This window comes from Oncorhynchus mykiss, chromosome 25 (genome assembly GCF_057628025.1).
Source record: "Oncorhynchus mykiss isolate SJ-2025 chromosome 25, ASM5762802v1, whole genome shotgun sequence".
In the NCBI taxonomy this organism is placed as follows: domain Eukaryota; kingdom Metazoa; phylum Chordata; class Actinopteri; order Salmoniformes; family Salmonidae; genus Oncorhynchus; species Oncorhynchus mykiss.
This window is the reverse complement of record NC_143046.1, coordinates 82,874,363-82,890,042: the sequence shown is the minus strand read 5'-3', so window position 1 is coordinate 82,890,042 and position 15,680 is coordinate 82,874,363. Positions and strand designations below refer to the sequence as shown.

General features: G+C 41.9%; 1 protein-coding gene across 4 annotated transcripts in view; it reads left to right on the top strand.

The window, feature by feature from the left end:
* stxbp5b (syntaxin binding protein 5b (tomosyn)) overlaps positions 1–15,680 on the top strand; it is a 53,355-nt gene that overhangs the window by 19,923 nt on the left and 17,752 nt on the right. For all 4 annotated transcript variants that reach the window (XM_021585333.3, XM_021585331.3, XM_021585328.3 and 1 more), the window contains exons 8-17: positions 6,880–7,003; positions 7,217–7,295; positions 7,396–7,550; positions 8,362–8,434; positions 8,639–8,786; positions 8,888–8,955; positions 10,534–10,574; positions 10,944–11,170; positions 12,163–12,350; positions 12,618–12,743. In XM_021585333.3, the coding sequence (XP_021441008.3) occupies positions 6,880–7,003; positions 7,217–7,295; positions 7,396–7,550; positions 8,362–8,434; positions 8,639–8,786; positions 8,888–8,955; positions 10,534–10,574; positions 10,944–11,170; positions 12,163–12,350; positions 12,618–12,743 (1,229 nt within the window). The remainder of the gene's footprint in view (positions 1–6,879; positions 7,004–7,216; positions 7,296–7,395; positions 7,551–8,361; positions 8,435–8,638; positions 8,787–8,887; positions 8,956–10,533; positions 10,575–10,943; positions 11,171–12,162; positions 12,351–12,617; positions 12,744–15,680) is intronic.

Sequence of the window (15,680 nt, the reverse complement as noted above, 5' to 3'; positions counted from 1 at the left end):
TGTATCTTTATCCTCCAGGCTATCCACTCAGTACACACTGTGTTTCTTCTTCTCTCTGTGTATCTTTATCCTCCAGGTTATCCACTCAGTACACACTGTGTTTCTTCTTCTCTTTGTGTATCTTTATCCTCCAGGCTATCCACTCAGTACACACTGTGTTTCTTCTTCTCTCTGTGTATCTTTATCCTCCAGGCTATCCACTCAGTACACACTGTGTTTCTTCTTCTCTCTGTGTATCTTTATCCTCCAGGCTATCCACTCAGTACACACTGTGTTTCTTCTTCTCTTTGTGTATCTTTATCCTCCAGGCTATCCACTCAGTACACACTGTGTTTCTTCTTCTCTCTGTGTATCTTTATCCTCCAGGCTATCCACTCAGTACACACTGTGTTTCTTCTTCTCTTTGTGTATCTTTATCCTCCAGGCTATCCACTCAGTACACACTGTGTTTCTTCTTCTCTCTGTGTATCTTTATCCTCCAGGCTATCCACTCACTACACACTGTGTTTCTTCTTCTCTCTGCTCTGTGTATCTTTACCCTCCAGGCTATCCACTCAGTACACACTGTGTTTCTTCTTCTCTTTGTGTATCTTTATCCTCCAGGCTATCCACTCAGTACACACTGTGTTTCTTCTTCTCTCTGTGTATCTTTATCCTCCAGGCTATCCACTCAGTACACACTGTGTTTCTTCTTCTCTCTGTGTATCTTTATCCTCCAGGCTATCCACTCAGTACACACTGTGTTTCTTCTTCTCTCTGTGTATCTTTATCCTCCAGGCTATCCACTCAGTACACACTGTTTCTTCTTCTCTCTGTGTATCTTTATGTTCCAGGCTATCCACTCAGTACACACTGTGTTTCTTCTTCTCTTTGTGTATCTTTATCCTCCAGGCTATCCACTCAGTACACACTGTTTCTTCTTCTCTCTGTGTATCTTTATCCTCCAGGCTATCCACTCAGTACACACTGTGTTTCTTCTTCTCTCTGTGTATCTTTATCCTCCAGGCTATCCACTCAGTACACACTGTGTTTCTTCTTCTCTCTGCTCTGTGTATCTTTATCCTCCAGGCTATCCACTCAGTACACACTGTGTTTCTTCTTCTCTCTGTGTATCTTTATCCTCCAGGCTATCCACTCAGTACACACTGTGTTTCTTCTTCTCTCTGCTCTGTGTATCTTTATCCTCCAGGCTATCCACTCAATACACACTGTGTTTCTTCTTCTCTCTGTGTATCTTTATCCTCCAGGCTATCCACTCAGTACACACTGTTTCTTCTTCTCTCTGCTCTGTGTATCTTTATCCTCCAGGCTATCCACTCAGTACACACTGTGTTTCTTCTTCTCTTTGTGTATCTTTATCCTCCAGGCTATCCACTCAGTACACACTGTGTTTCTTCTTCTCTCTGCTCTGTGTATCTTTACCCTCCAGGCTATCCACTCAATACACACTGTGTTTCTTCTTCTCTCTGCTCTGTGTATCTTTATCCTCCAGGCTATCCACTCAGTACACACTGTGTTTCTACTTCTCTCTGTGTATCTTTATCCTCCAGGCTATCCACTCAGTACACACTGTGTTTCTTCTTCTCTCTGCTCTGTGTATCTTTACCCTCCAGGCTATCCACTCAATACACACTGTGTTTATTCTTCTCTCTGCTCTGTGTATCTTTATCCTCCAGGCTATCCACTCAGTACACACTGTGTTTCTTCTTCTCTCTGCTCTGTGTATCTTTACCCTCCAGGCTATCCACTCAGTACACACTGTGTTTCTTCTTCTCTCTGCTCTGTGTATCTTTACCCTCCAGGCTATCCACTCAGTACACACTGTGTTTCTTCTTCTCTCTGTGTATCTTTACCCTCCAGGCTATCCACTCACTACACACTGTGTTTCTTCTTCTCTCTGTGTATCTTTATCCTCCAGGCTATCCACTCAGTACACACTGTGTTTCTTCTTCTCTCTGCTCTGTGTATCTTTATCCTCCAGGCTATCCACTCAGTACACACTGTGTTTCTTCTTCTCTTTGTGTATCTTTATCCTCCAGGCTATCCACTCAGTACACACTGTGTTTCTTCTTCTCTCTGTGTATCTTTATCCTCCAGGCTATCCACTCAGTACACACTGTGTTTCTTCTTCTCTCTGCTCTGTGTATCTTTATCCTCCAGGCTATCCACTCAATACACACTGTGTTTCTTCTTCTCTCTGTGTATCTTTATCCTCCAGGCTATCCACTCAGTACACACTGTGTTTCTTCTTCTCTCTGCTCTGTGTATCTTTATCCTCCAGGCTATCCACTCAATACACACTGTGTTTCTTCTTCTCTCTGTGTATCTTTATCCTCCAGGCTATCCACTCAGTACACACTGTGTTTCTTCTTCTCTTTGTGTATCTTTATCCTCCAGGCTATCCACTCAGTACACACTGTGTTTCTTCTTCTCTTTGTGTATCTTTATCCTCCAGGCTATCCACTCAGTACACACTGTGTTTCTTCTTCTCTCTGTGTATCTTTATCCTCCAGGCTATCCACTCAGTACACACTGTGTTTCTTCTTCTCTCTGCTCTGTGTATCTTTACCCTCCAGGCTATCCACTCAATACACACTGTGTTTCTTCTTCTCTCTGCTCTGTGTATCTTTATCCTCCAGGCTATCCACTCAGTACACACTGTGTTTCTACTTCTCTCTGTGTATCTTTATCCTCCAGGCTATCCACTCAGTACACACTGTGTTTCTTCTTCTCTCTGCTCTGTGTATCTTTACCCTCCAGGCTATCCACTCAATACACACTGTGTTTATTCTTCTCTCTGCTCTGTGTATCTTTATCCTCCAGGCTATCCACTCAGTACACACTGTGTTTCTTCTTCTCTCTGCTCTGTGTATCTTTACCCTCCAGGCTATCCACTCAGTACACACTGTGTTTCTTCTTCTCTCTGTGTATCTTTATCCTCCAGGCTATCCACTCAGTACACACTGTGTTTCTTCTTCTCTCTGTGTATCTTTACCCTCCAGGCTATCCACTCACTACACACTGTGTTTCTTCTTCTCTCTGTGTATCTTTATCCTCCAGGCTATCCACTCAGTACACACTGTGTTTCTTCTTCTCTCTGTGTATCTTTATCCTCCAGGCTATCCACTCAGTACACACTGTGTTTCTACTTCTCTCTGTGTATCTTTATCCTCCAGGCTATCCACTCAGTACACACTGTGTTTCTTCTTCTCTCTGTGTATCTTTACCCTCCAGGCTATCCACTCAATACACACTGTGTTTATTCTTCTCTCTGCTCTGTGTATCTTTATCCTCCAGGCTATCCACTCAGTACACACTGTGTTTCTTCTTCTCTCTGCTCTGTGTATCTTTACCCTCCAGGCTATCCACTCAGTACACACTGTGTTTCTTCTTCTCTCTGCTCTGTGTATCTTTATGTTCCAGGCTATCCACTCAGTACACACTGTGTTTCTACTTCTCTCTGTGTATCTTTATCCTCCAGGCTATCCACTCAGTACACACTGTGTTTCTTCTTCTCTCTGCTATGTGTATCTTTACCCTCCAGGCTATCCACTCACTACACACTGTGTTTCTTCTTCTCTCTGTGTATCTTTATCCTCCAGGCTATCCACTCAGTACACACTGTGTTTCTACTTCTCTCTGTGTATCTTTATCCTCCAGGCTATCCACTCAGTACACACTGTGTTTCTTCTTCTCTCTGTGTATCTTTATCCTCCAGGCTATCCACTCAGTACACACTGTGTTTCTTCTTCTCTCTGTGTATCTTTATCCTCCAGGCTATCCACTCAATACACACTGTGTTTCTTCTTCTCTCTGCTCTGTGTATCTTTATGTTCCAGGCTATCCACTCAGTACACACTGTGTTTCTTCTTCTCTTTGTGTATCTTTATCCTCCAGGCTATCCACTCAGTACACACTGTGTTTCTTCTTCTCTCTGCTCTGTGTATCTTTATCCTCCAGGCTATCCACTCAGTACACACTGTGTTTCTTCTTCTCTTTGTGTATCTTTATCCTCCAGGCTATCCACTCAGTACACACTGTGTTTCTTCTTCTCTCTGTGTATCTTTATCCTCCAGGCTATCCACTCAGTACACACTGTGTTTCTTCTTCTCTCTGTGTATCTTTATCCTCCAGGCTATCCACTCAGTACACACTGTGTTTCTTCTTCTCTCTGTGTATCTTTATCCTCCAGGCTATCCACTCAGTACACACTGTGTTTCTTCTTCTCTCTGTGTATCTTTACCCTCCAGGCTATCCACTCAGTACACACTGTGTTTATTCTTCTCTCTGCTCTGTGTATCTTTATCCTCCAGGCTATCCACTCAGTACACACTGTGTTTATTCTTCTCTCTGCTCTGTGTATCTTTATGTTCCAGGCTATCCACTCAGTACACACTGTGTTTTTTCTTCTCTCTGTGTATCCGCTAAAGGACTACAGGTTGACACGGGAATGAAAATTCAAATCGGTCTTGTCCTGTCAGCATTTTTCCCGTACTGTCCTGTCCCAATAAAAATCACTCCCCTCCTGTGCTGATTTTTACGTGCAGAAATAACTTCTTCCGTTAGCTGCTCGTCTCTGTCCCCCGCTCTGCATGTGAGTAACCATAGCAACTGCTCTGTTTGGCTGCTGCTCACTAATCACCAGACAGTAGCCTGCCCCGAACACACAGCTGATAACAACAACATTACCAGATTTTGGCAATGAAGGCAGGCCTCTTCTACTTACTCAGAGGCAGATGAACTCATGATATGGACATGTGTAATTGTGTACAGTACCAGTCAAATGTTTGGACACACCTACTCATTCAAGGGTTTTTCTTTATTTTTTACTATTTTCTAGATTTCTAGAATAATAGAAGACAAAACTATGAAATAACACATGGAATCATGTAGTAACCAAAACAGTGTTAAACAAATCAAAATATATTTGAGATTCTTCGAAGTAGCCACCCTTTGACTTGATGACAGCTTTGCACATGCTTGGTATTTTCTCAACTAGCTTCACCTGGAATGGTTTTCCAACATTATTGAAGGAGTTCCCAGATATGCTGAGCACTTGTTGGCTGCTTTTTCTTCGCTCTGCGGTCCTTCACTTTTCCTTCACTCTGAGGTCATGTGATTGTGGAGTCCAGGTCATCTGATGCAGCCTGGAGGTGTCTTGTTGAAAAACAAATGATAGTCCCACTAAGCGCAAACCAGATGGGATGGCGGATCGCTGCAGAATGCTGTTGTAGCCATTCTGGTTAAGTGTGCAGTGCCACCAGCAAAGCACCATCACACCTCCTCCTCCATGCTTCACGGTGGGAACCACACATGTGGAGATCATTCGTTCACCTACTCTGCGTCTCACAAAGACACAGCGGTTGGATCCAAAAATCTCAAATTTGGACTCATCAGACTAAAGAAAAGATTTCCACCAGTCTAATGTCCATTGCTCATGTTTCTTGGCCCAAGCAAGTATCTTCTTCTTATTAGTGTGGTTTCTTTGCAGTAAATCGACCATGAAGGCCTGATTCACGCAGTCTCCTCTGAACAGTTGATGTTGAGATGTGTTTGTTACTTGAACTCTGTGAGGCATTTATTTTGGCTGCAATTTCTGAGATTGTTAACTCTAACGAACTTGTCCTCTGCAGCAAAGGTGACTCTGGGTCTTCTATTCCTGTGGCGGTCCTCATGAGAGCCAGTTTCATCATAGCGTTTGATTGTTTTTGAGACTGCACAAGTTTTCCAGATTGACTGACCTTCATGTCTTAAAGTAATGATGGACTGTCGTTTCTCTTTGCTAATCTGCACTTGAAGAAACTTTCAAAGTTCTTAGAATTTTCCGGATTGACTGAACTTCATGTCTTATAGTAATGATGGACTGTCATTTCTCTTGAGCTGTTCTTGCCATAATATGGACTTAGTCTTTCACCAAATAGGGCTATCTTCCGTACACCACCCCTACCTTGTCACAACACAACTGATTGGCCCAAATGCATTAAGAAGGAAAGAAATTCCACAAATTAACTTTTAACAAGGCACACCTGTTAATTGAAATGCATTCCAGGTGACTACCTCATGAAGCTGGTTGAGAGAATGCCAAGAGTGTGCAAAGCTGTCATCGAGGCAAAGGGTGAAGAATCTAAATTCTAAAATATATTTTGATTTAACACTTTTTTTGGTTACTACGTGATTCCATATGTGTTACTACTGTTATTCTACAATGTAGAAAATAGTAAAAATAAAGAAAAACCCCTGTGAGTAGGTGTGTTCAAACTTTTAACTGGTACTGTCTTCGAGTGCATTTTGAAGGAACATCTAGGCCTAAACGGTAACGTTGTTTGTTGTAGAACAGCTAGCTATGCCGCTTCAGGGCGCGTGTCCCGATCTCCGGTTGTTATTTGATTAAACCGTTGCCGCGTACCCAGTTCCTTCATGCCAAAGACAACTCTAATATATTTTGTTACAACATTGCTCTTTCTTTTTATTGGCTTTAATGTTATTGATGGGTCCTTGGCTGCAACAAGACATTGCAATTCCTCTCTTGAAGGAATCATCATTCACTGACGTACGTTGGCATCTGTAAAGTAGTGACTGGCTACAACTGGAGCGAGAGTGAGCCAACGGAAGGGGAGGAATGACCATATTTTTTCAAATAGATTTTAATGAACTATAATAGGCCTACACACAGTGTGTTTTATTTTTATGAAATCCTATACACATTACACATTTCTACCCCCCCCAAAAAAATACTCAGTTCAGAATTATTTGTGTACTGCTGCCCATTCCTGTGGACTGTCGATCCTGTCCCGTTCTGTTTTGCACTTGACTCTAGAACTTCACTCCCATTCCTGCCAGAAGACCCGTGTCAACCCTTAGTATCCTCCCCTCCTCCAGGCCATCCACTCAGTAGCCTGGCACCATGAGGGAAAACAGTTCACCTGCAGCCACTCAGATGGAACTCTGACCACATGGAACGTACGTGTCCCCGCCAAGCCTACAATCACCATCACACCACACGGTAGGTTCTGATGCACACGCAGACAACAATGGCCTCAGGAAGACAAAGATGGATGGAAACAGCACAACATACGAAAGCATGCCCAAATCAGTCAGATAATAGGCTATGGGTACAATATGTTAACGTGTGCTTTTAATCACATGTGCTTAGTACAGTTGTATTTATCATCGTACAGAAAATTTAGGTTTTTTTCTCTGCAAAATTCCCTCCCAGGTAAGCAGCCCAAGGATGGAAAGAAGCCAGAACCATGTAAACCTATCCTCAAAGTGGAGTATAAAACGACTAGAGCTGGGTGAGTGATTGTTTGTCCTAGTAAACAATCATCCATAAAGGCTTGACCATGTGATCTGTCTAGGTCATTTATTGAATGAATGTCTTTATTTCATATCCAGGGACGCCTTCGTGGTCATGTCTGGAGGCCTGTCCTATGACACGGGGTGCAGGAGGTCCTGTCTGACGGTGATGCATGGGAAGAGTACTGCTGTCCTGGAGATGGACTATCCCATCGTAGACTTCCTCACGCTCTGCGAAACACCATATCCTAATGGTAAGTTACAGTATTATAGCACTGTTACGGAAGCACCATATCCTAATGGGAAGTTACAGTATTATAGCACTGTTACGGAAACACCATATCCTAATGGTAAGTTACAGTAGTATAGCACTGTTACGGAAGCACCATATCCTAATGGTAAGTTACAGTAGTATAGCACTGTTACGGAAGCACCATATCCTAATGGTAAGTTACAGTATTATAGCACTGTTACGGAAGCACCATATCCTAATGGTAAGTTACAGTAGTATAGCACTGTTACGGAAGCACCATATCCTAATGGTAAGTTACAGTATTATAGCACTGTTACGGAAGCACCATATCCTAATGGTAAGTTACAGTAGTATAGCACTGTTACGGAAACACCATATCCTAATGGTAAGTTACAGTAGTATAGCACTGTTACGGAAACACCATATCCTAATGGTAAGTTACAGTAGTATAGCACTGTTACGGAAACACCATATCCTAATGGTAAGTTACAGTATTATAGCACTGTTACGGAAGCACCATATCCTAATGGTAAGTTACAGTAGTATAGCACTGTTACGGAAGCACCATATCCTAATGGTAAGTTACAGTATTATAGCACTGTTACGGAAGCACCATATCCTAATGGGAAGTTACAGTAGTATAGCACTGTTACGGAAGCACCATATCCTAATGGGAAATTAAGTTTGAAATACAAATTGGATAGTGATACATTTTGGCAGTTTATGCTTCCATATCGAACACTGTCGTAAGGATTTTACATTTTTTTTATCAAGACAGTTGAATGTTGTTGTTTTTTGCTGCTTCATCACAGATTTCCAGGAGCCTTATGCTGTAGTTGTCCTCTTGGAAAAGGATTTAGTTGTCATCGACCTTGAACAAATTGGGTGAGTCTTGTAGTGACATTATGCTTACTAATGCTGGCACAATACATGGAACAATGTCCTGCTGTTAGCTGACTTCAGTAGTAGGGTAGAGGGATTGGAATAAAAGCACAAGTTTCTATTGGGCATCCGCGTACGTTAGACAATAAAGTCGTCTTCTGAATCTGGGTCTTACAACCACAGCTTTTTCCCCTTTTTGATTGACAGGTACCCAATATTTGAGAACCCGTACCCTCTGTCGATCCACGAGTCTCCAGTGACGTGCGTGGCGTACTTTGCTGACTGCCCTCCTGAACTCATACCTGCACTTTACTCTGTGGGCTCCCGGCAAAAGAGACAGGGTTACAGTAAGAAGGTAAAAAAACTGTTCTAGAGTAAGTAGTTCTATATTTTGGTTGTATCTATATGGTCACACGGTTATTGTTGTGTAGTAAAGGCATTTTTTTGTATTTCCAGGAATGGCCTATAAGTGGTGGTAACTGGGGCCAAGGCACACTGAGCTACCCCGAGATCATCGTCACTGGGTGAGTACCTACCGAACACCTGAGGGCTGAAACACAACTATAGAGATTGTATAATGCACTTCTATACGTAAAAGTATTTAGAAGTGTGCACAACATTTACCTAACAAACTGTATTACAATTGTGTACAGTGCCTTCGGAATGTATTCGGACCCCTTGACTTTTTCCACATTTTGCTACGTTACAGCCTTATTCTAAAATGGATTAAACAAAAAAGAAATCCTCAGCAATCTACACACAATGCCCCATAATGACAAAGCGAAAACAGGTTTTTAGAGATTTTAGCAAATATATTAAAATTAAAGAACAGATACCTTATTTCCATAAGTAGACCCTTTGCTATGAGACTTAAAATTAGGCTCAGGTGCATCCTGTTTCCATTGATCATCCTACAACTTGATTGGAGTCCACCTGTGTTACATTCAATTGATTAGATAGGATTTGGAAAGCATGCCCCTGTCTATATAAGGTTGTTGACAGTTGACCGTGCATGTCAGAACAAAAACCAAGCCATGAGGTCGACGGAATTGTCCGTAGAGCTCCAAGACGGGATTGTCAAGGCACAGATCTGGGGAAGGGTACAAAAACATTTCTGCAACATTGAAGGCCCCCAAGAACACTGTGGCCTCCATCATTCTTAAATGGAAGAAGTTTGGAACTACCAATTATCTTCCTAGAACTGACTACCCTGGCAAACTGAGCAATCTGAGGAGAAGAGCCTTGGTCAGGGAGGTGACCAAGAACCTGATGGTCATTCTGACAGAGCTCTAGAGTTCCACTATCCAGAAGGACAACCATCTCTGCAGCACGCCACCAATCAGGCCTTTATTGGGGGCGGCGCGGCAGGGTGGCCTAGTGGTTAGAGCGTTGGACTAGTAACCAGAAGGTTGCAAGTTCAAACCCCCGAGCTGACAAGGTACAAATCTGTCATTCTGCCCCTGAACAGGCAGTTAACCCACTGTTCCTAGGCTGTCATTGAAAATAAGAATTTGTTCTTAACTTACTTGCCTGGTTAAATAAAGGTAAAATAAATGTAAACAATTGTAAAGTGACCAGATGGAAGCCAATCCTCTGCAAAAGGCACATGACAGCCCGCTTGGAGTTTGCCAAAAGGCACCTATAGACTCTCAGACCATGAGAAACAAGATTCTCTGGTCTGATGAAACCAAGGTTGAATACTTTGGCCTGAATGCCAAGCATCACATCTGGAGGAAACCTGGCACCATCCCTATGATGAAGCGGCAGGGACTGGGAGACTGGTCAGGATTGATGCAAAGGTGAATGGAGCAAAGTACAGAGAGATCCTTGATGAAAACCTGATCCAGAGCACTCAGGACCACAGACTGGGGCAAAGGTCCACAACAGGACAACAACCCTAAGCACACAGCCAAGACAACACAGGAGTGGCTAAATGTCCTTGAGTGGCCCAGCCATAGCCCAGACTTGAACCCGATCGAACATCTCTGGAGAGACCTGAAAGTAGCTGTGCAGCAACGCTGCCAATGGTTCCCGAAGGCACTGTATTTACCATAGGAGTTTACCAACACAGCTGATCCATTTTCCTTCTTTGCAATGAACAGACATGCTGACGGATCAATCAAGTTTTGGGATGCTTCTGCAAGTGAGTATGCTTTTTTAATTTGATTCCTTCCATATATAATTGGATGAAATAAGAATACCACAACGGTTCGTCCCTTTTGTGAAGAAATGTACTTCATTTGTATACAGTATGTAGAGCCAATGATACCTGTAGATCAATGCTCATAGTTCATTATAATATATGTTAACATGACATTTTATTCATTTAGCAGATGCTCTTATCCAGAGCGACTTACAGGAACAATTAAGGTTAAGTGCATTGCTCAAGGGCACATGGACAGATTTTTCACATAGTTTGCTCTGGGATTTGAAACAGCGACCCTTTCAGTTACTTTAACCACACCACACTAGACTAACTGCCACCCCCATTGTCTCCGTTCCTCTGTCCTAGTAATGCTCCAAGTACTGTACAAGCTGAAGACTGCCAAGGTGTTTGAGAAGGCTCTAAAAGGCAGTAAGGAGGAGAAGCCGAGCACAGAGATAGTGGATGAGGATCCCTTTGCCATCCAGACTTTGTCGTGGTGCCCAGCGAGCAGAATGCTGTGTGTGGCCGGAGTCTCCGCCCACGTCATCATCTATAGGTTCAGCAAACAGGAAATGACCACAGAGGTGGTGCAGGTAACCATAGCAACCAGTTTCAATATTCTGTTTATGCAGTGTTTTGTATAATATCTGTACCGTATTCTAATGAAAACAGTTTCTCAATATTATATCAATGCAGTGTTTTGAGTGTAGGTACTGCACACCAGGATGTTTACCGATGTTGTATCCATGCAGTGTTTTGAGTATATGTACTGTACACTAGGATATTTCTCGATGTTGTATCCATGCAGTGTTTTGACTATACACTGAGTGTACAAAACATTAAGAACACCTGCTCTTTCCATGACATAGACTGACCAGGTGAAAGCTATGATCCCTTATTGATGTCACTTGTTAAATGCACTTCAATCAGTGTAGATGAAGGGGAGGAGACAGGTTAAAGAACGATATTTAAGCCTTGAGACAATTGAGCCATGGATTGTGTGTGTGTCATTCAGAGGGTGAAGATGTGTCTTTGAACGGGGTATGGTAGTAAGTGCCAGGCGCACCGGTTTGTGTCAAGAACTGCAACGCTGCTGGGTTTTTCACGCTCAACAGTTTCCTGTGTGTATCAAGAAGGGTCCACCACCCAAAGGACATCCAGCCAACTTGACACAACTGTGGGAAGCATTGGAGTCAACATGGGCCAACATCCCTGTGGAACACTTTCAACACCTTGTAGAGACCATGTCCCAATTAATCGAGGCTGTTTTGAGGGCAAAGGGGGGTGGGGGGTATGGGGTGCGCAACTCAATATTAGCAAGGTGTTCCTGATGTTTTGTACACTCAGTGTATTGTATACCAGCAATGTGAGGCTGTATACTGTACCAGCAATGTGAGGGTATATACCAGTAATGTGTTTTTTACCTGACTAATCAGGAATTCCTTATTTTCTGGCATTGATAAGTTTATAAATAATTTAAAAAATAAATTCCTAATTTATTTGATATGCCTTTTATTATCGTTTTCCAGATGTTTCCCAGCTATTAGTCTTTCTGTTTCTAGGTATTATTACTCTCTCTCCTCAGCTGTTGGAGGTGCGTAAGCAGGGTGAGCTGAACGATGTGGATTCTCCAGACCCAGCAGGAGACCATCCTCCCACCCCATCTACCCCAGTACCCCCCTCCTCCTCCAGCCCTACCCAGGAGGGAGAGCCCCCTGAGGCCCAGCCCTTCACCTCTGATGACCGGCCCAGGGATAACGGACCAGGCCTTAAGTATGGACCACCAGACAGTGCATGTTCTTCTCCTGCCAGGCATTGACATTTTCTATTGTAGACTTCAAAACTCCAGTATTCTGTTTTATTACAAGAAGTGTCATCCATGAAGAAAAGACAAGATTGTGATAAGTAGGCTATTTGTATGTAAGATTAATGCACGTACAAATGCATTATAAACCGTGAACAATAGGTGATGGTGTAGCATTGAATCTAGGTACAGTAAAGACTGTTCACTGCATGTTGTCTGGTGTGTCGTGTCTGTAGGGTCTGGAGCGCCCCTCTGAAGCAGTCTCCTGGTTACCAGGTGGAGCTGGTCATTCAACTGGTCTGGGTTAGTGGGGAGCCGCCGCAGCAGATCACCAGCCTGGCCGTCAGCTCGTCAGACGGACTGTAAGTCCGCCTGTCCGTCCATCTGTCAGCATGAACCTCTGCTCTCTTGATGGTTAAGGTGTACATGAGACACATCACCTACAGCTGTATTCATGCAGTGAGCAGAGATCACAGACAAATGGAATATACTGGAACTCAGGGCATATCATTTACTTTTTGGTCAATCAGGACAAAAAATCTACCAGCTGCTCAGATGTTTTACCAGCCCAAATATTTTTTTCCTGCTAAAATTACACCAACAAAACACACACAAAAGGATGAGCATGCTTTGTAATGTTTCTAAAACATAATACTTTTTTTAATTCATTATTCTATCAGGTAAGTTGACTGAGAACACATTCTCATTTACAGCAACGACCTAAGAAATAGTTACAGGGGAGAGGAGGGGGATGAATGAGCCAATTGTAACCTGGGGATTATTAGGTGACCGTGATGGTTTGAGGGCCAGATTGGGAATTTAGCCAGGACACTGGGGTTAACACCCCTACTCTTACGTTAAGTGCCGTGGGATCTTTAATGACCTTGGAGAGTCAGGACACCCGTTTAACGTCCCATTCGAAAGACGACACCCTACACAGGGCAGTGTCCCCAATCACTGCCCTGGGGCATTGGGATATTTTTTTTAGACCAGCGGAAAGAATGCCCCCTACTGGCCCTCCAACACCACTTCCAGCAGCATCTGGTCTCCCATCCAGGGACTGACCAGGACCAACCCTGCTTAGCTTCAGAAGCAAGCCAGCAGTGGCTGGTATGCTGCTGGCGCAATACATGTATTACTAGTAAGAAGTAATGTGGTATATTGTTTAATTACATTTTTATTAACCAAAATATAATGTGAGACAAAAATGTTCACCTGCCCCTTTTAAGGGCGTGAGTTTACCGCGGTAGCGCGACTTCAGTCATGTTTGTGCCTGTGAGATTGAGTCTGACTAACAGAGGCGTTGTCTTCTCTTCCCCAAGCAGTTGAAACTCAAACATAGAAATACGACCTAGCTTGTGAACAGAACAATGAAACTAGCCAAGAAACACAAGGACAAAGTCTCACTTCAGTAGACTTTGGTTTCAAGTAAATTAGACCAACTTTTATGCCTGCGCTAGCACTTCTAAATGAATCTTTCACTCAGCTCTTCACTTGCGCAGAGCTATGGAGCGAGATACCTGCCAAAAGGTTGGGGTAGGATAGTAAGAAAATCCATACGGAAATTGTTAGGATCGTAAGAAAAGCCATGTGTGAAACGTAAACATGAAATTGAATCTGTGAACATACTAACACCATGTTACGATTACGGAAGAACATTTTAGACTTGAACAAATCTAGTGTTGCAATTCTGACGTACAATAATACCTTTCAGAGTTTTGGCAGTTTCATCTCACCAACCCCAAAAAATGTACACAAACGGCCTGTGTAGAAGTAATGGGAACCGGAAAGAGGCATCTTGCACGTTTTCAAGTTAAGAGTCTCCGTTCTCTTGTACTCTTCAGTTGAGGTAACTTCACATTTAGGTTGCTAATGTAATGGATTTGTTTACCAGCGCAAGTCTAGATAGCACTAGCTGTATTATGCCTACCGTTAAGTTTCAGTCTGCTAGTTGTATCGCTACAGCATGGACATATCTCTGGGTGACGTGGACATCCTCATGCACCTTATCAAAATATTACTCAGTATCGCACCATCCCATTCTCTGGGGTCTGTCTGCAATCATAACCAGTAGAATCTAACAGGAATAATGAATCATAACCAGTAGAATCTAACAGGAATAATGAATCATAACCAGTAGTATCTAACAGGAATAATGAATCATAACCAGTAGTATCTAACAGGAATAATGAATCATAACCAGTAGTATCTAACAGGAATATTTAATCATAACCAGTAGTATCTAACAGGAATAATGAATCATAACCAGTAGTATCTAACAGGAATATTTAATCATAACCAGTAGAATCTAACAGGAATATTTAATGATAACCAGTAGTATCTAACAGGAATAATGAATCATAACCAGTAGTATCTAACAGGAATAATGAATCATAACCAGTAGTATCTAACAGGAATAATGAATCATAGTAATAGTATCTAAAAGGAATATTTAATCATAACCAGTAGTATCTAACAGGAATAATGAATCATAACCAGTAGTATCTAACAGGAATAATGAATCATAACCAGTAGTATCTAACAGGAATAATGAATCATAGTAATAGTATCTAACAGGAATAATGAATCATAACCAGTAGTATCTAACAGGAATAATGAATCATAACCAGTAGTATCTAACAGGAATAATGAATCATAACCAGTAGTATCTAACAGGAATAATGAATCATAACCAGTAGTATCTAACAGGAATAATGAATCATAGTAATAGTATCTAACAGGAATATTTAATGATAACCAGTAGTATCTAACAGGAATATTTAATGATAACCAGTAGTATCTAACAGGAATAATGAATCATAACCAGTAGTATCTAACAGGAATAATGAATCATAGTAATAGTATCTAACAGGAATAATGAATCATAACCAGTAGTATCTAACAGGAATAATGAATCATAACCAGTAGTATCTAACAGGAATAATGAATCATAGTAATAGTATCTAACAGGAATATTTAATGATAACCAGTAGTATCTAACAGGAATATTTAATGATAACCAGTAGTATCTAACAGGAATAATGAATCATAACCAGTAGTATCTAACAGGAATAATGAATCATAACCAGTAGTATCTAACAGGAATAATGAATCATAACCAGTAGTATCTAACAGGAATAATGAATCATAACCAGTAGTATCTAACAGGAATAATGAATCATAACCAGTAGTATCTAACAGGAATAATGAATCATAACCAGTAGTATCTAACAGGAATAATGAATCATAGTAATAGTATCTAACAGGAATAATGAATCATAACCAGTAGTATCTAACAG